This window comes from Gopherus evgoodei, chromosome 4 (genome assembly GCF_007399415.2).
Source record: "Gopherus evgoodei ecotype Sinaloan lineage chromosome 4, rGopEvg1_v1.p, whole genome shotgun sequence".
Lineage (NCBI taxonomy): Eukaryota > Metazoa > Chordata > Testudines > Testudinidae > Gopherus > Gopherus evgoodei.
This window is the reverse complement of record NC_044325.1, coordinates 78,940,526-78,964,229: the sequence shown is the minus strand read 5'-3', so window position 1 is coordinate 78,964,229 and position 23,704 is coordinate 78,940,526. Positions and strand designations below refer to the sequence as shown.

At 45.7% G+C, this 23,704-nt stretch overlaps 1 protein-coding gene across 1 annotated transcript in view; it reads right to left on the bottom strand.

Annotated features, from left to right (window-relative positions):
• The window catches only part of ALX4 (ALX homeobox 4), a 75,587-nt gene extending 54,724 nt beyond the window's left edge, over positions 1 to 20,863 (bottom strand). Inside the window, exon 1 of the mRNA XM_030559993.1 lies at positions 20,454 to 20,863. Coding sequence (XP_030415853.1) covers positions 20,454 to 20,847 — 394 coding nt within the window. The 5' untranslated portion in view covers positions 20,848 to 20,863. The remainder of the gene's footprint in view (positions 1 to 20,453) is intronic.
• Between the last annotated feature and the right edge of the window lie 2,841 nt (positions 20,864 to 23,704).

The following is a 23,704-nucleotide window of genomic DNA, read 5'->3' as shown; positions in this document are numbered from 1 at the left end:
TAAGGCACATGCATTATGGGGGCTGAATGAAGGTTCCATAGACAATTTCCTAACTTTTGATTTCTTGACTTTGCAACCTTAATAAAATTATTTTAACACAGGAAATTACACATAAACACCTACATTTTAAAAAAGCAAATGGAACCCTCCGCCCCAAATATTCCATCATGTGGCATCATATTCACACCCATATAGGTCATCAGCAGGGCTGGAAATGTTAAATCAACCACACAGACTTCTGCCACTTGAGCTCACAGAGTAATTGATAGCAGTAGTAAGTTGTCATCCCCTGTGTGGACCAGCACTAGAGGGGGATGGCAGATTTTGCCATTGGCTTCACAGGTATTTACTGACAGCAGAGGAAAGCTGACACTCAGGAATCTTGGGTGCCATTTCAGGCTCTGGAGGAAAGCGTGCTCTAGTGCAGGGGTTTCAAAACTTGATTCGCAGCTTGTTCAGGGTAAGCCCCAGGTGGGCCGAGAGATGCTTTGTTTACCTGAGCGTCCGCAGATACAGGCACTAGCAGCACCCAGTTCACGTTCCTGGCCAATAGGAGCTGCGGGAAGTGGTGGCCCAACCTGCGCCACTTCCCGCAGTTCCCATTGGCCAGGAATAGCGAACCATGACCACAGGGATCTGCGAGCAGATGTACCTGCAGATGCTCAGGTAAACAAAGCGTCTCATGGCCCATCAGGGGCTTACCCTGAACAAGCCGCAAACCAAGTGTGGGAACCCCAGTTCCAGTGGGAACAGATTCTTCTGCCTGTTTCCCCCAAGCATGAGCCCTTCTGCCCCATTCCCTCCAAACTGTCCCTGTCCTGGTCCTATCTCTTCTTCACCCCTGACTCCTCAACTCACTCGCCTCACTTAGCCAGTCCCACTTCCATACCTCAGGCTGCTCATTTCAGTCCCATTCTCATTGCCCAGTTATGCTTCTTCAGTCAAGGAACAAGAAACAGGCTAATGCATTTAATTGCAGCTAACCTACACAGGTCAGATTTCAAATATCAAATGAATGCCTCACAAGCTACAGCTCAAGGCAGAGCCGTCCCTTGGGTACAGTGAAGCAGGGTGACTTGTCTGGGCCCCTGCTTTGGGGGGCCTCATGGGCCGGACCAATTGGTTGGCATGGTTGGTCCCAGAAGTGATGGGTCAGTCCCAGAAATGACGGATTCGTCACTTCCGCTCTGGGCTCTGCATCCACCCCCTGCAGACAGCCCTGGATTACTCACAAAAACTGCTCGGCAAATAATCTTGGATCAACAATTCTGCAAAAATCGTAAATTTCTCATAGACCATTCACAAACAGAAAAAAGGATAATTCACTCAGCTCTAGTTCTGGATAGAGAATTTAGTCCCTGGATCTTACAATCTGATCTATGTGGGAAGAACTTTGTGTGCATGCACAGAGTTTTACTGAATTCAGTAAGGCTCTGCATGGGCAAAAGAGTCTGTCCATATGGAGCAGATTTCATGACCAGGATTACAGTCCTTAAATTATGCCTCTTCTAGTCAGAGTGCAAGTAGGGAAAAAATAGCTGGGAGAATTTAATGGAATATGCAAGTCAGAGCAGGTATATGTAAATGGTGTGTGCATGGGAAGGGTAAAAATCAGCGGTCATAAAAAATTAAATTGCACCAACATTTGTTAAAGACATGTCCAAAAGGTACTTCTTGTTTCAGAATTTCACATCTGACAATAACCAAGCTCTCCCAGCCCCTGCCAATTTCCTTCCACTCAGTTCTTTAGTGATGGGCCTATCTGCAGGGGCCTGGAAAGAATGAAATTAAGGAAGAAGAACAGATAAACAATTCAGGTTCCAGTGCCTTGAGAATCATGGAATTCACCACAGGGAATACGAGGAAGGGAAAGAAAGGGAGGGAAGAAAATTTGCTTAGTATTGCCAGAGACTCTGACTCCCAAACTGTCCCAGACTCGAGGATCCGTGGAATGATTGAAAGGAAAGTTGTTGTGTCTGGGATTTTTTTTGTTTCTGTTTTTTTCAAATAGGATTCCTGCTTCACTGTCTCCTCAGTTTTCTAGCTCACTTTGTATTTGGGTCAGAATTGTGTAGGCTCCCTAAAAAGGCAGAAAAGCATAAGAGATTTTCCTCATCAAGTTTTTTTGAGGCAGCCCATTTTGTTCGTGCCACCACAGGCATCTCAGGAGACTAGATCTAGTCAGAAGTGAATGATTTTCCTGACTGAACAACTACTTCAGTGGAAATAGTTAGACCATCCCCCACTGAGCCTGTATGTATCAGAAAGCTGGGACTTCAGAACTACAGCTTCAGTCCTGGGGCACACTGTGGAAGCACTGCCCTAGGTGCAATGGGTAAAGCTGAAATGGAGGAAGCATCCTCTTTGTGTCTTTGCAAAGCACATGGTCTGAGCTAAACAGTTAAGTGACGGCAATGGGAAAATCATGCATGTGGAAACCTAGGTCTCTGTGACATTCTAGGAGGATGGTCTAACATTTCCAACAGGAGAATGGGAGTTCAAAGGTCTGGATTCTTTGCTAAGTGATTCTGTGCTTCAGTTTCCCTTCTGTAAAATGGGGATGATAATACTTGCCTTCCTCATTAGGGGCAGGGAAGTTGTGGAGCTCAGATGCTACAATAAAAAGTGAGACAGATAATAGGATTAAATAGTAACTGTTCACTTTGATAGCCTCCAATGAAGGACAAGGGAAATGTTCAAAGTATTAGAAAATAATGCAGGCAGATAGCAAGCCTCAAAGGGATGGGAATGGACCCAGAGCCTCATAGGTATTTAGGCTCCTAACTTCCAGTGAAAACAATGGACCTTTGAGGATCTGGGCCATGGTGTCTTTCACCTCTAGTCTGCTTGTGTGAATCCAGAGATGGTCAAGTGACCAAAGTTACTGGCAACTGATGACTGTTCAGCAGCCATCGTGAAGTACATTTGGTGGATCTTAGGTTAGTTTCTAGTGGACAACCATTTACATCACAAAAATACCAGCACAGCTGCCACTAATTGTCTCCTTCCCTGCACAGACCCTAAGATTGAATGGGATGCAGAGCTTAAATGCTCCTCTAACCCTTACATCAGGTCTGGAGCGCATAGGCAGGGAATATTTTATAGCCTTTGCTTGACCTGTTCTGTGGATAAAAGACTTCACTTTGTAGGGCTGTTAAATAGGCCAGTACTTTTCACCAGCATCATACTGATATGTATACACACACACACACACACACACACACACACACACGCGTTTTTTATAGGACCATAGTAATGTACACTATACAAGCCTTGGGGCTCAAAATGCCTCTTCCTATGGATGTCCTAGTTTATGCAAAGAGATTGATTTATGGGGGTTGAGGCTGAATGATCTGTTGGCTGGGATTTGTTTTGATACAAGAGAAAATTACACTGAATAACAAGATAGAGGAAGGATGCAGCTGTTACCCTTGTTCATCTAAGTGGTTAGACAGTATTCAGGGTCTTGCAGGAGAAGCTGATGACGGAGTCAGGTATTTATTTGATACAACCTTCTTTGTTTACAAGGAATAAGCATAATGTTCTGTTTTCCTGGGCACAGTAGGAATCAAACAACAGAAGGCCATTTTTTTGCTCTGTATTCCAAACCTCTTTTTCCAGCCAGGTCTTTACCCAAAAAGCTCTCTCTCAGAGTCACACTACAGGTGCTTCTCTGTCTGTCCTGGGCTTCCTTTGTTGCCTTCTCTATCTGCTTCTGAGATGTTTCTGACTGCATCCATTCATACACAAACAGCTCCATCAAAACAATACTTAACCCTCTGTATTTGCATTCAGTCCCCAGCAAAACCCCTCCATTCACATAGCCCAGCTCCTGAGCCACCTTGCATATGGCCTGTGTATTGTTTAAGTTATTTTACTCCAGAATGAGTTTAACTCTTCTTACATTGATCCTGAATGATGGGCAGCTGCCACACCCACCAGGTTCAATGAGATTTCATCTAACTCCCAGCATAACCATGCCCCTATCTTAACTGATCCATTGTGCCTAGTGAGTCCAAAATGGTGATGCCTTTTATGACCCCTTCCAAATGGAAAGAAAAAAAATTGTTTACCATTTATGAATGATAGAAGCTTAGCTGTTCATTTAATTGGTTAGTTCTCATGCTGTTTCTTGGACAGTGCAGAGGCTAGCGAACACATTATGTGCCTCCTTGATGTTCTGGCCTGAGCCAAATCTGGTGCATTATGAGGTAGGATGCCTGTTAAGGACAGATATCTGTTGACGCCATCCAGCCATTGTGTTTTAGGTCTTCTGGTTGGCTGTTTCCATCCTACTTTCATTATGTTGAAATAAAAAAAATGATTCTCACAGGGAAATTGGTAGGGATTTAGCCCAGATGATCAAACCACCTTAAAAGAGCTTTGGGTGACAGAAACAACAGCAAATGGATCTCTTCGTTCAATTTCAGTTTATACCATTTGATGTTTACAGTCGTTCGGAGATGCTTCATCTGAATGGTGTCCAACTTCTTTTCTATCTTAACAGTGAAGGGCCATGTTTCATAGTTCATATAATTACATAATGTTTTTCTGTCAGAACACATTCACATCACCAATCCAAACTGATTTTACTCTAATCCAAGTCTCCTTGACATTCTTCTCTCCCTGCCCAATTTCTTTCTACAACCCAAGTAGAGCTCATCAAAAAATTGTCCATTGTAATGCTGGCTGACAGACAGAAACTGCCCATTCTGTTCTAATGGGGAACTCATTACTCTCATGACTCTCCCAGCCTCAGCTTCCACAGCAACATTCTCAGTTTTGGAGGGGTAGCCACACTGAATTCTGTCCTTTTGGTACCTCCTCAGATGGTCCTTATGAATAATGTTGGGTTTAGTCCTGGGACCCAACTTTATCCTATAAATAATGTCTTTTATTTAGGTCAGTACTGTAGAGGGTCTTTCTCAAGGTTTATCCAGCTTAGGGCTGCTACCCTTCTTTCACCTTCGGTTGTGAAACCAAACCAAATCCCTTCTTTCCTTATATGACCTTCCATCATAGAGGGTTTTTATTCATTTTTTCAGAGGCTATCAAATTTCCTCCAGCTAAGGTGTGGGCTTTTTCAGTTCTGGATTGTAGGGTTTCTACATAGTCCACATGGTTCAAATCTTTGTTCCACCTCAGGAACTCCATACAAAAAGTTTGCTGGGATCCTGAGCTCATGCTCAAACATGAAGAGTGCTGGAGTACATTTTGTACTCTCATTGACTGCTGTTTTATAAGCCATCAAAAGAAACGGGGTATGCTGGTTCCATTCCCTTTGATGCTGTTCTACAAAGGTAGTCCTAGAGTCCTACTGAACCTTTGCTCTATCCAATCAGATTGCAGGTATGCTGGTATGTTGCAAGTTTTGTGGATCCCTAGAATCTCACATACCTGCTGAAACACTTTGAATTCAAAGTTTCTCCCTGGATCTGCGTGTAACTCACCTGGGACCCCAAATTTGCTGAAGAATTCATTTACTAGGACTCCTCTTACTGTCACAGCCTCTTGATTCCTTATTAGATAAGTTTCAGGCCATTTTGTAAAATAGTCCATGGCTACAAACTAATATGGATTGCCAGACTCTCTTAGGCAGAGGCCCAAGTCCATCAACAGTAATGCACTCCCTTGGTGTCCCCATGAGATACTGCTGCCTAGAGACTCCCTCAGTCTAAGGGGGACCATTCTTTGCAAGGCATGAATCACATTTCCTGTGCCAATTTTCTACATCCTGCCTGCACTTCACCCAGTAGAAATGATTCCTTAGCTGGCAAAGATTTTGTAACCTTAAAATGTCCGGCAGTTTTCAAATCATGACATAACCGCAAAACCTCCTTTTTCCAATATGGTACAAGGAGATACCTCTCAACAATATTTATTGTCTCCAGGGTTTTCCCATCTCCTCTACAATATTTCATCTTTAAAATTCCAGGCTTTCCCACTCGGAGCAGAAAGCTTGTAATGTGGTGTTCTGAGGGGATACTATATTCCAAAGTGACTGAATTTGCCGAATGATTTCCCAATCACACACTATCCTGATATTAAGATCTTCTCTTTGGGAAGCTTTTAACTGTTCTGGAGTCCATTCTTGCAAACTCACATCCATTGTTTCAGTGGCTGAACCAGGAACATTTACACTTCTGCAAATTATGGGAAGAGAGGTGACAGCCATCAGTTTCTGAGCACACTCATTCCTTTGGGCAGCCAACGCCTTGCTCTTCTACTTCTGGCAGTGTTTGTAATGAGCCTCCTAGTAAGGCCATCTGGACAAGTCATCAGCATTTCCATGCTGGTGCCCAGACCTGTCTGTGACTATGGAAATCACAGAGCTGCAGTTTTTCCAACCACTTGGCAAGTAGCCCCTCAGGATTCCTGAAACTAAAGAGCCGTTGCAGGGATGCATGGTCTGTCCTGACCACAAACTTTCTGCCATACAAATAGTAGTGAAAATATTCTATAAATTTAACCAGTGCCAGGAGTTCTTTTCTGGTGGGGTAAAAATTTATCTCTGGAGAATTTAGACTATTGCTGCAATAAACCACCACCCTCTCAAGTCCCTTGTGCTCTTGGGTTAATACTGCCCCCAAACCGTAAGCACTAACACCTGTGTCCAATATGAAAGGGGTTTTGAAACATGGGTAGGCTAAGACAGAAGCAGTCACAATAGCCTTTTCAACTCTGAAAATGCTAAATCGCACACTGCTGACAACTGAAATGGTTTGCCTTTCTGATTCAACTTAGGCAGTGGTTTTATAATATTCGCAAAGCCACAAATAAACCTTCCGTAATAGGAATAGAAACCTACACAATTGTGCATGTCTGTGAGTGTCTGGGGGCCAGGCCAATTCTGTACAGCCTTGATTTTCTTTTTGGCACTGGAAATTCTCCCCTCATCGACTGTGTGCCCAAGAAGGTAAGTTACCTCTTTTTGACACAGCTCACATTTCAGTTTCATCTTGGGAGCCTTAAGATTATGGCAGACCATTTGTAATGGGTTAATTCATGTTCATCAGGTATTAGCATGCACCAGGATATCATATTAGTATAGCAAATACACTTAGAGTGGTGTGTCATTCCATGCTCTTTCCATTAGCCTCTCAAATGTGTCTGATACACAGGCCAAAAGCCATCCCTTTAAATTGCCACAGGCCTTGCCCTGCTGTGAAAGCATTCTTTTCTCTGTCCTTTGGATCTTCTTCCACTTGCCAATACCCACTTCTAAGATCCAGGATGGAAAGCCAGACTGAACCTGATACAGCATCCAACGTACCATCTATTCATGATAATGGATACGTGATTTCATTTTGTTTTCTATAGTACACATCGAGTCTGATGCTGCCATCTTTTCTTCTTAACCAGAACTATGGGTGAAGCCAAGGACTGGTTGAAGGCTCAATTATGTTTTCCCTTCAAAGACAGTGGGGTTTTGCACTACTTGAGCTGGGACAATCTGACCTATCCCCTCTGGGCCTCTGTGGGTTACAAATGAGAGAGAGAAGTGTTGTAAATGTCCTACTTTATCCAAATCCTCTGGCTGGCCCAATTCCTCATCCAGGTGGCTGCTTCCACTGTGGTCTGTGACCCTTTGATTTCCTTCTGAAGGTGATTTTTCAGTTCCCTGTGTCCTTGCTGCAGCTCATGAATGTCTACAAGTTCAAGTTTGGCCAAAGCATTCCTAGTCTCCCCTATTTAATGGAAAACCTTCTGGGACATGGAAGTCAGGTAACTGGTCACCTCATTGATCCATCTTGCCATTCCAGACTGGAAATGTTGCATATGGGCCTCCCATTGTCCCTAGACATTGTGTAGTTGCTACCCCAAGAATGATTTCATCTCTGCCTGCAGGTCAGTTTTCATTCCCTTCCTGGGAAACCTCCAGATATAACTTTATTTCCTTTTGTGAAGCTTCCAGCTTTTGATTTAGATCTTGATTTAATTCCTTCTGGTTTTGTTTTACTTCCTTTTGTCCATCTATGATTTCTGTGAGCACACTCATCATGTGTGCCATCTCAGGTCATTAGGAATTACTGGCTCACAATTTTTCTCCTTGGAAACCGGATCCCAGCCTTAACAGCAGCTTAACCCTTTTGACATGAGCAGTTAGCCAATATTTGGGGTCTTGTGGATTGTGCGGAGGAGCAATTGATGATAGAGCTAGGTATTTTTTTGACACAATCCTGTTTATTTATGAAGAAGTACACATAAAATCCTGTTTCCCTGAACTAAATGGGAGTCAAACAGAAGACAGTTTCCTTGGTCAATATTCCAAGCCTCTTTTTCTAACCAGCACTCTACCCAAAAAATTCTCAGCCTTTCTCTCAGGGTCACACTACAGATGCTTCTCTGGCTCTTCTTGTCTTCCTCATTGCCTTTTTTGTTTGCTTTTGAGTGTTTCTGATTGCCTCAGTCCTCTGCATTCAGACCCCAGTGAAGCCCCTCTGCCCACATCACAAAAAGTTCTGCCTGCCCCTTCTCACCACTCTCTTTCCAGATCTCTCCATTTCTCTCTTTCTTTGCATCTCTCTCCTTCCACTCCCTTTCCACCTTCATAGTTCTCCTCTCCTTCCCCAAAGCTCTCTATGATGGAAAGAAGAGCCTAGGAAGATCAAGGGCATTAGAACCAATCCTATCATAGCATCTCTTCTCAATTAACAGTTGAAATATGGATCTCCATTCACTAGAGCAGAAGTAAAAATTGTGAAGTGCAATAAACAATATTTAAGAAAATACAATATTCAAGTATAGCTAAGCATCATTTGTTTAAAGATAGATAGTTTTCTTCCTTCAATATGTATACTGCCATCTAAAAGTCTGGAGCAGCTGAAAAGCCAGTGACTGGTATAAATCACTATAGCATTCTTCTTATTTATATGAAATATTTATGTTCATCTTTTTGTAAATATTCTTAAATCACAAAGGTCCTAGTCTTGCTGGGGAACACCTTAGGTTGTTCCTAATTCTGAACTAATGTTTTTTCCTTTCTGAAAATACTTCTCTACAAAGATATTGGCCTTACATTTTCAAAAAATGACTTGTGATTTTGGATGCATTCATTTTTTGAATGCCCAACATGGGACATCTTAGAGACCTGATTTTCAGAGGGTAGATGTTCGGCATTTTCTGAAAGTCTGGGCCCTTTTGGGTGTCTCAAGTTGGACATCCAAAAATGGAGTCATTCATATTTACTACTCACTTTTGAAAATGTAGGCCATTAGTGTCTTTTGCAAAGTTAACTGGTTTAAGATATAGACAGGTTAGAGCACATGAAAACATCTGATCAGCTACAATTTAATACTTTGAATAAGGATCTGCCAATCAAGAGACCTAGTTTCTTTCCCTGATTCTGCCACCTACTCACAGTTCAGCCCTGGGCAAATCACTTTCCTTCTCTTGCCTCAGTTTCTATGAGATGGGATAATAATACCTTCTCATTTTTGCAATGCGCTTAGAGCTCAGTGGATGAAAGCCACTATGGAAGTGCAATGTTATTGACAAAATAATAAATGGCTTTAAAGATTTAAATATGTAATTGACAACAGAGCCAGATACTTGGACAACTAAGTGGCTAGGGATGTGGCTGGAGATCTCCTTAAGCACTAGAGGTTGGCTGAGAGCCACCAAGACACCTCCTCCCTCTTACAAGGGAAACTCATCAAGGCTTTGCATGCAGGACTTGGAAAGGGAATAAATCTTTTAGATCTGAGGGACTGAAGTCTGCACATTAGCTCCCCTTAAATTCTGAGTGCATTAACTTGGGAGGTTAGAAACCAAAGCCAAAAAATCTCTTTTGATTCACAACTTGTTTTGAGCAGTCAGCCATAAAGCAGCCAGTGAATCACTCCCGCCAGTTAGTCATGCAACCACAGTGAACGTACACTCCAAAAGGAGTACAAAATAAACAGCCTGCAGCCCCAGATAGCACAAATGAGCTCTGTGTGTGTTATCTGGCATCAATATATATTGTTAATGGGACTCCTACATCAAACGCTTAGTAAAGGCACATTTGTTAAGCATCCCCAAGTCTCTCTCCCCATCAGCTTCTTCATCTGTTTTGCAGCGTGTTGCTTTCAAAACAATTCAGACTAATAAACGTTTAAGACTCTGTTTTCCTCCTCCTCCTGCTGCTGGTAAAACCTTTGCAGAAAGAGATGGATAAAGCAGAGTTCGTTCCAATCAGCACAGGACAACTTGAAAATAAACAGCCCTAGTGCGAAAGGAAACCTTCCTGTCTAGAAAAGAAAGAGACAAATAAAGAGGAAATTGACACATCAGTGTTATAAACAGCTTGGTTCAGGAATCCTATAAAACTCTCAAGCCAGATCTACCGGCCAAGCCAAGAGAAGCAAAACGGTTTGGAAACAAACTCAACTAAATCATCTTGCGAAGACCCAGGAACACGCACGAGCCATACCTTCTACTCCTCCGCTGCTCGCTTAGGTCACTGAGGAAATCCTACAGGTTTGTGCACGCAGATGGGGGAGACTCCGCTACCTCCAGTGCCCGCTTAAACCTAAGTTTAGCCAAACTTCTTGGCGCTCGCGCACGCTCGCTCCCTCCCTCCCTGGGAGGGTGCTGCTGGAGCCTTTGAATGGCAGATCTGGTGGCCCTATTGTAAAAAAGAGAAGGCAGTTGCCAAAGCAGCGTCAGCTGCACCTCGGGGAGCCCTAAGACGCCAACCTGGCATTATAAAACATGGGAAGAGGCCGCTTCTCAAAGGAGCCAGCTGCGCACAGAGGCAGCCCACGGGACTGCTGCTCGCTCGCGCTACATGTCTGCCTGCTGCGCTCTCTTGATTTCTGCCTCCTCTTCCCAGCCTGTTTCCCTTCCTCTGGGGTTGTCTCATTTCAGTGTTTGCCTCTTTCTCTTCTTCCTTCCTGTTCTTCGGGCCTGTCGCTCAGGTTCCCTTCCTGGCTTTTCGGGGGAAGTCTCATTCCCCCTCCCTTCTGGCGTTGCTTGTGTTTCATGCTGGGTTTCTTTCTGTCCGTTTCCTCCGTGCTAGGCTGGTTTTTCCCGCACTCCCCTTGCTTTTCTTCTCTCCTTTCCTTCCTTCAGCTCGCTCTCCTATGTAGTCTTTAATGCTACTCCAGTTATGTATCTCCAAAACATATTTACTCCTCCAACCCATCCCCCCTTGCTCTTTACCACTGAAGAGAGTCTGTAGATACCCGAAGTCTCTCTCAACCCTTTTATCTGGATGTGAGGACCCTTGTCAGGAGCTGAGCCAAGTTCAAAGCTTCGGAGGGGAGTGAAAGTTCAGGACCTGTAAAACCTGCCCCATTCAGCCCCGGCCTAGAGAAAGTCTTAATCTCTCCTGAGATCCACTTCAGCTCTGATCCCTATCAGTCACATCTGGAACCTGGGCTCCCCTCTGATCCCTATCCATCACATCTGGCTTTAGGGCAGTACGGCGGTGCAGGAAGGGGCTTTAGATGAGGGGAGATGGAGCGGGGAGCTAGATGGAGGCAGGATATGTGTGTGTAATCCCGTCGTCAGACAGTGCCAGACGCTGCCGTGGGGACACAGCCGTAGTGGCTCCCTCCCTTTGTGTGTTCCCCCTCTACGACTTTCAATCTATTATTGCTTGGGGGGCGGCAGATTAAAGGAAGAAAAATTAGCTCTGAAACAAACTTCTCTCTGCATCTCCGGCTGCCTTTAGCCCACGCAACTGGCGGGTCCACTGGAGAATGGAACCCAGAGCATCAATCACATTTAAGAAAATTATTGTCTTGTTAATGGATAGTTTATTTACATGTACAATTGCCCGTTTCCCCAATGGGAGAGGTAGATGGCTGTTCTACTCCACCTGCTGATGATCAGAATCACAGTGAAGCAGAGGGGATATTAACTACGGAGGGGGCCACACTGCTTTGTCCCCACTGGCCCCTCTTCAAACTCTTTCTCAGCTCTGATCCCTGTCACCATGTGCAACAAGTCACTTCACATCCATCCCCCTTCCCAAGTAGCAGCGAATCTAACCGACTCGTAGTCCCACTGCAGTCTAAAATGCTTCATCAAGAGAGGGGAGAGGGGTGAAGGAGGAGGAGTGGAGGGAGTTTATGATCAGGGATAGGGAAGTATAAATGATACGTTCCCCAGCGAAGGGTGACCACAGGTCCCCCAGGGGAGAGGCAAGAATACCCAGTATTGAGTCATGCCCCAGTTTCTGTACCGCCCGGGCCCAGCGTATTGCTTCGGTTCCTGGCCTCCAGATCGCTCAGAGCAACCCACATCTCTCTTGTACCTTCCTGAATCCGGGGGATCTTTTACTTTCACTGAATTGGGACACGCCCTGGAGTCTCTCTAAGGCACCAGAAGCGCGCTCTGTCTCTCTCTCTATCTCTTTCTCTCTCACACACACGCACACACCAAGGAAGGAGAGTGGGGGCACTTTTGCGAATGGAGACTTCAGGGAATTCAGCGTAGGGGACTCTGCCGCACCTGGATGGGGATAGCAAGCAAACTAACAAAAATGTCTCTTGGTGGCCGCACGCAGCAAAGATGCTGCCAGCAGCCTCCCAGCCCCTCTGAACGCAAAGGAGGGGAAGGGACATTAAAGAGAGAAGGGGAAGCTTCTCAGGATGTCCCTTCCTCAACTTCCTGGCACCCGGGGATCTGCCGAGCCGGGCAGAGAGAACCCGAAAAGAAAGGCAGCCTTATTGGCGGGAAATCATCAGACATCTTGTAAACAGCGAGATACACCAGCAGGAGCCTTCTCGCCCACCTCCTCTCCTTAGCTAGCACTGTGGCGGGGCCTCCAGCCACACGCAATACGCAGGACATGCCTCAGGTATATTCTCTAGTGAGGTCCTTATATTTCCATCCCTACATTAAAATGTCCACTTCGAAACTGTGGCGATTCCTTCCCCTTTAAGTGTGACCCACAGGGCCCTGACCCATCTCCTCTCCCCCACATGTTGATGCAGGCAGATGTGCAAGAGCTGATATTTCCCTCAATAAAACTGCTTCACTCGTAGAGAGCAAATGGCAGGAGAATTCCACTATAACATGTCACCTCTATGAGCTTGGGGAGCGCAGAGAAGAGGAGATTGGCTGCCCAGATCACCTTCAAGACAGGGATCTATAGGCCTAATACAAAGTTCATTAAAGTCAATGGGAGCTTTCCATTGACTTCAGCGAGCTTTGGAGCCGGCCCCAAACATGTTTTAAGTCTTTAACTTCAGCTAATGGCTCGTTCTGGAGCAAGGTTGTTTCTCGTATTCGTACATTTTAAAACGCTTGAAAATTCTTAGACGCTATTTTGCAAACGTAAAAATAAAAATAAAGTGCATTAGAAATATATCAGAAATATAACAGTGTGGAGAGATCCTTTAATTCATGTGGCAATTTCTTTCTACTCTTATTGATAAAACCTTATAGATTGCATTTGATATTTACACAGAAATAAAATAGATCGTTATTATCTGCATAACTTTGTACTTAAAGATTTTCCTCTGCCAAGAAAAACAGTTTGCATTCACCTAACCCGCTAAGCAAACATCCCAATGCATACTTCTCTTTCATTCTCCGAAAGGACTTTTTCCCCCCAAAAAACCGTATTTCAAGACAGCAATATTTTTTTCCAAGAACTGTAATTTACATCATCTCTACGGAAAAGAAATGGCAATTCAGATTACTTTAATACATAAACCACTTGATATTTTCCCCCCCACCTCTAAACCAAGATATAACCTGTGCTTTTTTCCTAGTTCCAATTTAGGGAATAATCCATAACTGGTAGTTTGACTTCTGTGAAAAAAGGAAAGCAGTGCTGCTGCATTCAGGAGAAAGAGACGCCTTCAGTGTGCATACAGCATGCAAATTCTATTAGTAATATCCAAAGTCTATTGTACAAACATCAGACCGAAGTTCTTTGACTCAAGACTCCGAAATCTGTTTCCACGACCTGTCTTGGTGCATGCCCGGTCTGAGTCACTCTCCTTTGATTTCAGCGAAAACAAATACAATTTGAAAATTAAACGTTATAAGTGATTCGACCATTTCCTTTGCTTTTGCAAAAATTGCAGATCGGAATAGTGAAGATGTTGTGCCCGCAACGCAAAATGAAAAGATTGGTGAGCATTACTAAGCAAACTAAAATCTTTCATTCGCCTCGGTGACCCCACAATCAAAATTCGCCATAAATGAATTGGAAGCATCTCTGTTGTCGCTTCGTTATTACACTTGACTATACTTTCCCTTATGCTATATTTATAGCTACTATCCAGTAGATAGTAGCGTAGGGCAGCCAAAAGCTTTTTATAGCCTCGAAACAAAGTATTTATTAAAACAATATATCCCTAAAACCCCTCTCCATCAGTGGATCTCTGCTGTTCGTTCCGTAGCTCTAGGTTTGTGCATTACATTCCAGCCAAGGACCTAACAGTGTTTAAAGTGGTACACCAGCACCGAGTCCCACAGTCACTTTTATTCCCATTCTTTAGATGCTGATGATCAGAAAAACGCAGAGGGCCGAGTTAAGGAGTTTGGTGTGTTTTGGACGCAAGTGGAGGAGGGCGGCGGGGGACAGCATTTTTAGAAGTCATCAGAAGCTGGCCAAACCCAAGGGAAATCAACAGGGCTAAGCCAGTTTAAATTAACAAAGGGAAGCAAATATCACAGGGGTAGCCCTGTTAGTCTGGATCTGTAAAAGCGGCGAAGAGTTCTGTGGCACCTTATAGACTAATAAACGTACTGGAGTATGAGCACTTCATCGGATGCATGCTAAGGGAAACAGCTACTCAGAAAGAGAAGGAGGTATGGGCCGATCCTCTTATTGAGATTCGCACCAGTGGTCCTCCCTTACTAGCCCAAGTCCTGCCATCCGGCGGGGGTAGAATCAAGTTTTTATCTCGCCCTAGTTTTCTAGTGAAGACAAGGACTGGGGAAAAGAAGACTACTGCACTCCGGATCGGGCCCCCTCCTATGTGCATTCTTTGCACATCCAAAATCCCATGGCTTCACTGGGAATTTGGGGGCTGGGGGCAGGATCAGACCTTATTGTTCAGATTCGGGATACACTACGAGACAGCGGAGGCCCCAAAGGATCGGCTGAGCGAGGGTCCTTAGCAGGTCAAAGTGGAGTGGTTAGAAAGGACAGCGCCACGAGATAAAGGGGCCAAGGAAAAGGCTCAGCCGGGAATTTTATAGAGGGAATAAAGCCAGTGCAACAAATCCGCGCAGGCCCTGCCAGAGAGACTTGCTAGGCACTCCAAAACTGATCTCCCTCCAGCTTACCAGGGAGATACAGTCCGGATCACTCAGCGGGTCAGTAAACGGGTAGAAAAACAACAAGCAAATAAAACTGCATTGTTCTTGGTTTGCAGAACCCATTAGCTCCAAACCTTCAACTCTCCACGCTTGTTGGTCACCCCCAGCCCAGCGAAGAAAGGCCGCTTGAGGCCAGCATGAAGCGGGCGATTTAGTAAGCCGGAATGCCTTATTACAGCCATTTACAACCCAAATGAAGGCTTCTCGCAGCCCCAGCTCTACATTGAAGCCCTCAGCCAGACCTGGGATCGGTTGCGGCCCACACCAGGGGCGCTGGGACAATTTGTAGAGTGGGGGTGCTGAGAGCCATTGAACCAAACTGTAAACCTGCATACAATGGAAACCACTTAAAGCCAGGGGGTGCTGCAGCCCTCCTAGCTCCAGCATCTCTGGCCAACAACACCGTTCCGAGCAGCTCTGGCCCAGGTCCCGGCACACGAGCCTTCTGTGGCAGCGAAGCCCAGAGCCTGGGCACTGCAGGATCAGCTCTGACGGACCCAGAATGGGGTTGTTATGATGCTTGAGAAGGGGTCCCTGCTATGGTTCTCCTCGATACTGGGACCCGCTAGAATCAGCCTCTTTCTCCCTTTTGGCGTAAGTCTCTTTCCACAAGTGTGTTTCATCCTCATCCCAGCGTGACCCCTCACTGGCGCCAGAGTCCGCTTCTCCCCCAGACCAGGGCAAATTAGGAGTAACTCCGGCGAGGCCAATGGGGCAAGGCCAGTCCAATACTGATGCCCTGGAGGGGAGAGTCAGTTCCAGTCAGCAGAGATAGTGTCACGGTTTGGGATTAGGTTTGCCACCGAATAGCTAACACAGAGCTAGAAACAGTTGCCCCAAAGGACGGGATTGGCAGTCGCCTGTTATGCTCAACTGTATCTCTCTACCCGCTGGACATATATGCCCGTATCACAGGGAGCTGAACTCAGCCTAGAGTGACTGGTCTCCGAAAGCCCGAGATTAGTACAGTCCTTACTGGGGTTTGGCAAAACTGCAACCCTGGTTAACCAGAAATACAAGAGAGCGATTATTCATTATTGCAATTATGCTAATTTCCAATGTATACAAATCATTCCAGGGCACAGCGGCCTGCATGCGAGTGTCGATTCAATATAGTGGTGGGAGAATTATTGAAAACAACACAGCGCGCTCTCTCTGGGAAGCTAGCCCTGGCCTGGGCTCCCGAACAGGATGCCCAGCTGATTTTCGCTTCTCTCCCACCCCCTCCTCTTCGCTGCTTGTGAAGCAGGAATTCTGTCTCTGGGATGGTGTAACCCGCAAAGGAAGGGTTAACCCCCCCTTTTACATTCCAGATACAGAACCACATAAACTCACGCGGCTCTGAATTTTTCATTTAATTTTAGAAAAGAAGAAATTCCATCTGTCTGGCATGCCTCTCTTCCCTCTATGCAGCAATCTGTCCAAATCTCACAGTGGATACTTACTATTAACCAGACACTATTTTAATCATTAGCCATTATTATTATTAATTCTCCTCACAGATCCACGTTGCTTTTATTACATTGCCCTGTATTCTAAGCCACATCACATCAGACTTTTAAAACTGTTAGGGGTTCTATGGTACCACTAGTCAATTGGGATTTCTGCTTAATAATAAATAAATAAATAAACGCCTAAGTATGCAATCGATAAGAACACAGAATCCTGGTGGCATTAATGTGGGTGATACATTCATTTGGTTCTATATAGCCTTGTAATGTGTCATCAGATGTTAAGATGTTGCCCTGGATTTTTCCACCTAAAAAAAAGAATTCCAGTTAGCAGAGAGTTTTCAGAGAAATGAGGCACCTCTGAGGAATGGCCGCAAATACTATTTATTCACTAATTAATTAGTAATGACTTATGCAGTGCCATCCCCGTCCAGTGCCCCAGAACACACGCAGATAGATCCTCTCTGTCCCCAGAAGTTTACAGTTTAGTGGAGTCCAATATAATGAAAGTCGTTATTTAAAACATATCGATGGCACATGTTTGGGGAGTATAAAGAGAGACGCTTCCCTCCCTCCCCCTCTCCCTCTCCTGCCCCAGCGCCTTCTGATTTATCATCTTGAAATTCGCAGGGAGGTGTATTGGGAAATGAGTGGCTGAAAGGTTCAGGGTAATGACATATAATGTTCTAGGTGAGCATGTGGCTATTACAACTCTGTATCAGGTAACTCGGAGCGCTCGGCATCGTGAGTATTAAAATTCATACGCGCTGTAACTCACTGTACCGGTCTCTGACACCGCGCATTCTCTCCTGGGGTTCCATTAGTGGTGCGTGGAGTTACAGAACGGCGCGATGAAATTTCAAAGCGTTGGGGTGTGAGGGATTTGGAAACAGCACATCGAATGGGAAAAGCTGTATCTGTATTTCTTTTTCAGACTCTTGCAACTCCCCTTATGCACTAAATCTTTCTTTCTGCCCATGAAGTGCCCTAGGGCCAGACGCTGATCTCAGTTACGCCGCTGCAGGTCTGGAGTAGCTCCACTGACCAGTGTATAGAAGAATAGACATAGTCCCCATTGTGTCTATTCCACATAGACACAAGAGGTTTGCCCGGCACTGTTTCTTTCTGACAATGCAGCCACGATGTTATAGGGGGGAGAGAGGGGAAGAGAACTCTGCTGCAAGCCCCATAGCAAACAAAATCCATGCAACTCACTGCCCATTTCCCTGCAGCATTTCTGGGGGAATTCTCCGCTTTCAAGACTCTGATATCTGTATTTTCTGTCATCAAAGGGCCCCGAAGGAAAATGTTTGGGTGTGAAGTCTTGGGCGCTGGTAGTTTAGTTTCAGTTCTCTGGGAAGTGAATCTAAATCGCTCTGGCTTCTTCTGGGCAGGGTCGTTTCTGGGAAGGAAGGTCCCACATTCCTCCCATCCAGAATGGTGTCTGTGGGAAGGTTGGGACTGGAGCTCGCAAAAGCCCGGACCTTAGCAGGTGGGGAGTGGGACTTCTTCGGACCATTATAAGGGGATGTTTTCTTTTTCCAGGGCGATTACATGTTGTGCTCTCTGCCTATTTCGTTATAGCCGGAGGCAGCAGTCTGTGGCTCACAGCTCCCTTGCCTAGCAGCCTTTCTCCCTGTACTGCGCGCGTTGTCTGCACCTTTTGCGGGTGCACAGCGCACAGACTTGCCCTGCGCTTCACCAAAGGTGGGGAACTCCTTTGCAAAAGGCCAGGAGCTTTTAAGTTGCTGTGACAAGGGAGACTTATCCTTTTTACTCGTTGGACTTTAGGAACCTCTGGTTCGATCTGTGTCTCTGGAGTCAGCTGTCATTCGGGGAAATAAATGAAGCTAACGGAGCTGGGTACAGTACAGCTGAAGATTGGCCGTACACATATTTCAAAGCATCTTTCTCCGCTGCACCCCTTTGAGAGGGGCTGCCCAGGCCGGCTCCTTGCAGCACGAGTGATGGATGGCTTGTTAATGTAACCCCGGGCCCCGTCCCTTCCAGCTTTTCCTATAGTCAGCAAACACTCCAAGCCTTCAGGAGATGCTTATGGGGTGGCGGGGGGGGGGGGGCGGGAAGGTGCCTTTGACTTGTTTCAAGTCTGGAAAGGAGGAAGGGAGGCGTATGGAGAGAAAGTGAATAGTAAAATAAAAGCAACTGGAGTAGCTCATACATAATCCAAACCAGGGTTTAAAGAAGGACGGATGGGAAGTAACCCCAGCACACCGCTGCTGCACTGTGGAAAAGCAGGAGCTGCAGAAGACTTAACTTTCCTTTGCACTTCTGATCTCTCATTTGTAATACTTCATTGCTCACGTTGACTGGCATCGCTAGTGGTTTTCTCTCTATTCCTCTAGTTTGTTCCCGGTCGAGTGCTGCTTTGAGTAACTTTTGATTGAAGGGACAGTGGAAAAAAATGAACTCCCACGGAGACCCGGTTTTGAAATAGCAGTGAATTCAGACTGCAGTGAAATCAGACTACAGGAGTTAATTAACTAGCATTTGTGAGACAGATAGATTTTTATTTTCACTTTCCCTTAACCAGAAGAATAGGATTTTTTTAAACCGCCAAGTATAACGAAAACGCCTAAATACACGTTAAGCTGTCATTTTAAGTACACCCCCTGAAAGATAGTGAGAATAAATCCAGTTTAATTCTATTTAGTTTAGCGCCAATGAGAGGAGATGTCTTAATTGCCATTAATGAAATGAAGAGGATGCAAGTGTGTTACCTTTAATGATTCAAACGCAGGGCAGAAATCCACAAGGGGAGGAAAGGCGAATACTAAAGATAACCCATTAATGGAGAGGGCAGATTTCTCTCAGCATTCACATTTAAACAGAAGGCCACGTCAGGAAATATTTTGAGTAGGGATTAACTAAAACTTGTTGGCTTTTTTTAAGAACGCAGTTACGGATTTTCTTTAATTTGTAATGGCACAATAGCCATATCTAGGTGTGCATCAGAGCTAGAGAAATTATATATATATATAAATCTATTGAGGCGGGCCGAAAGGATACAAGCTGCTGTCATAGAAAATACAGAGGTTGGGGTTTTTTTGGAACACGGCTGTGCTTGGAAACACAACGAGGCACTGGCTTTATAATAATAATAATAGCAACAACAATTAAATTACAATAGAGCGATGCGAGTCTGCGCATGACTTAAGTCATTTCTATGCGAAATAAAAAAACAGAATAAAACCCATTGTTTCTCCCGAGGGCATGTTGTTGCTTTGTTTCAAAACGCGCATATCGCCCCCGCCCCCAAGACATTACTGGGACAATTTCAGAGCAACCTCAGGAAAATGGGTAGGGGGGAGCTTTTATACATCCCACCCCACTCTTTTCCTGGGAGTATGTGCATCTGCAGGGGAGGGGATGTGGTTGTTTTCTTCCATCCTCTCCCGTGATATGGTCTCTTCTGCACTGGAAGACGGGATCCCGAAGCCGGCAAGGGGCGCACAGACAGTGTCAGGGGAACGGCCCGCGTTGGGTTACTGCTCAAAGTGTCTGCTGGAAAGACACCGGTACCAGACCAGCGCACACACTGAAGGAGAAGCGGGTCCCAAGCATGTGGCCCTGTCCACCAAAGACGCGCTCGTTTCTCCCCTTTCCTGGCACTTCAGTTTATCTGCGCTCCCCTCTTCCCATCTCCCTTTCCCCCGCCCCAGCCACTTTCAGCAGCAAACATGCCCCTGCCGGAGCCGTGTGCACGGGACTCACCGTAGCAAGAGACCTGCAGGGCTCCGTTGTGATTGCTGCTCTCCTGCAGCTTGAGGTTGCTCTCCGGGGGAGTTTTGCAGGGGCCTCGCGGCATGTAGAGATGCTGCTGCTGCTGCTGGTGGTATTTATTAAAGGAGCCTTGTGCCCCAGCAGAGCTGGGAGCCTGCCCGCTGCCATCCAGAGACTGGCATTCCTGCTGGCTATAGCGGCTCCGGCACTTACTACTGCTGTCACCAAAGCCTTGTCCTTTGCTGGCCAGGAAAGCAGGGCTGAACTTGTCACTTGCTTGAAATGCCCTAAAAGGCGAGGAGCCCTCTGTGCTCTGGGAGGCTGCGTTGTAGTAGGAATCCATGGCAGCCGGATCACAATAAGAAACACAAGTATCAGCATTCATTCCTAAAATTAAAAGGCCCGAGTGTCCTTAATGCGCTTGAAGGAGCAGCAGGAGCCTGCCTCTCTCTCTCTAGCTCTCTGTCTTACATGCACACTCACAGCTGGGCCAGGGAACTCTAAGAGGATTCAGATGTTCCTGAAAGCTGACCAGATCCCCAAAGCCTCAAGATCTTGCAGAGAGAAAGGGATCTGCCCCCCCTACCTCCCTCTCTCGCTCACACTCACTCTGTCTCACCCTCCAAGCTATCTAAAGTCGAAAGAGACTCTTCTCAACACTTTCCCCCCCACACACATACAAAAACCGAGACCTCTCCTACAATTAATATGTAGATGATGACAGTGGAGGGGAGGGGGCCAAGGAAGGAGGGGAGCAGCGTGGAGTGTGTGCGTGTGTGGGGGGGGAGATCAGATCTTATGCATAAAAAAACTTTTTTATTATTAAAAAATAGAAAATCAAACACATGACATTAATGCAATTAGGGGATGAATATGGGGATCTGTGCAGGGCGGAAGAGCAGGGAACAATTTAATGGGTATGACACACTCGATTCGTTCTGGCCCTCTTCACTATTGACTTTGCAACGCAGCTGCAGAGACCTTAGATTTTGTAACCTCCTCCCTCCCCATCAGGTCCTTTATTAAAAGCAATATGGATCTCCCCCCCAGCCATATCTCTTTAAGACCCTCACCCTTCCCCCTAATTAACCCTTTGGCAGCAGCCCCGCTCCCTCTGGCATCTCCAGGACGGGCAATGACTTTCTGAGACCTTTCCAGTGTTGCTGGGTATTTTTCTGCCCCTTGTTAAGGGCTGAAGACAGCCACCCATACCTTGCTTCTAGAGGTGTTAGTAATTAATTTATTGTTATTATTATTACAACCCAGGGAAGATTTTCACATATTTTCTCTATCAGATGTAAACAGTTCTCTGTTGCTGTGATTTTTTATTAAAATCCCTCCGGTAGCAGAGCGGGGTTTTGCTAGATAATCTGCCTCCGAGGCGGTGAGACTGGAACCTGGAGAGGGGCTGGGACTAGAAGAAGCCTTTTCTGGACTGAAAGGTCAGTTGCAACCCCAAAGGGGCTTAAAAGCAAACCAGCATCAGCCCGGGTCCCATCAGCCGAACCGGACTCCACTCCTACTTCCCCAGTTAACTCCTGCTGCCCCTTACACTTCTTTTTTTTAATCCTGCCTTTCTTCCACCCCTCACATCTGGTTTCTATCGCGCTCTTACCTTGAAGTTTTCAGTAATAAAGATATTACGCAAACTGCATCCACAGCTCTTCAGTCAAAAAGGCCCTTAACCCTTTCCTCGCCGCCTGTAGCCGGACGATCATTCCTGCCTAATGCCGCGAGGGAGATGAGCCCAAACATGGCTAAAGACAGAAGGCCCGGCTCCTGCCCCTAAGCAAGTTAGTGGGCCCAAGGTCCGTGCAACCGGTGGTGTGCTGGGAGGGGTGGGGGAAGGAGGAGGGGAGACGAGAATTGACGTTTGTCTCTAACTATACACTCGGGGCTTTTGCAGATGTGTTCTCCCCCTCCCTTTCCCTCCTCCACCCCCCACTTCGGACTAGGGGGGAACAGACTCACGTTTTTAGGTTTGCAAAACTAGAATTGAACAGAACGGGCCTAGGGAATAATAACCCTGATTGCAAAGGAATAACCCGAGGGGAGGGGACTAGGGAGTGAAGCGGGTTAGACGCTTCAAGCGGATTGTTACAGTAGGCAGGGAGATTTTATACTAATAAGCCGCATTGTAAATATCGGTGTCTGACAAAACTCTCTATCGCACATTAGTAATAAATACGTTATGATGCAGCAAGAGGGGCCGGGCTGCCCTTTATCCCAACTACACACCGGGGTTTCTAGTGAGGTCCTCGTTTAATAGCCAAAGATGGATTCATTTATTAGATTTCAAAACATTTTCAAGTCTCCCTCGGAGCAGAGCAGCAGCGCTGGGCTTGCTCAAGTTTCTGGTCCAAGAAAGCTTTCAGCGGATTTCCCTTCGATATTCTCTTTATTACCTGCTTAATTCTTTCCTCATTTTTTCGTCCGTCCCCCCTTCTCGCTCTCCCTCTCTCTTATGACTTAATAAAAACCAAATCAACTCGATACGTCTTTCTAAAAAAACCCCCACTTCTGGACTGCCAGTGGGAAATCCTCAGGGAAAACTCAGCCATGCGAGCCTGGGATTCTCCTCTGGGTCTCTTTCTGGAGGGTATCTCGCCTCGAAGACAACCGCATCTTTTCCAAGTCTGGCTCCCAGTTTTATAGCAAGTAGCTGGAGTTCATTGAACTTTTAGACACAGAAATGAAGGCAAGTACCTATTCGTGAGTGTCGAATAAAGGGGTTTCTAGCCAGTGGTTTCGAGGGCAATTCTATTAGCAAAGAATCAGCACCAGCCTCAACCACTTTAATCAAGAAATGCCAGGGTATTTCACAACTCTTGGAATAAAAATGTGCTGCATGGTATTTGGATTTCTCTTCAGCAAAGCTACCATTAAAAAGGCATGAGATTCCCAAGATCCTGAACTACAACAATACATATACACTAGGAATGATCAAAACGGCATCTCTCGATAGTTGAAACCAAGGTTCTGTCCAGTGAATCTATTCACCACTCGCTACGCCCAGCCCCTAGTTGCATTAAGATGTAACGAAAATTCAGTTAGCTTCCAGTCAGGGATAATCTGCAGCACTGTGAAAAGGTTTCCTATAAAACTCTCTCTCTAATGACCAATTTGTGTCACTGGAAGTGAGAGGTTAACGCACGATCCGTTACCGAGTTAAAGTGTGTTTGGAAAATTCACTGAAACCTAGCGATTAAAAATAATTGGAGAATTGCTTTTCATATCTATGT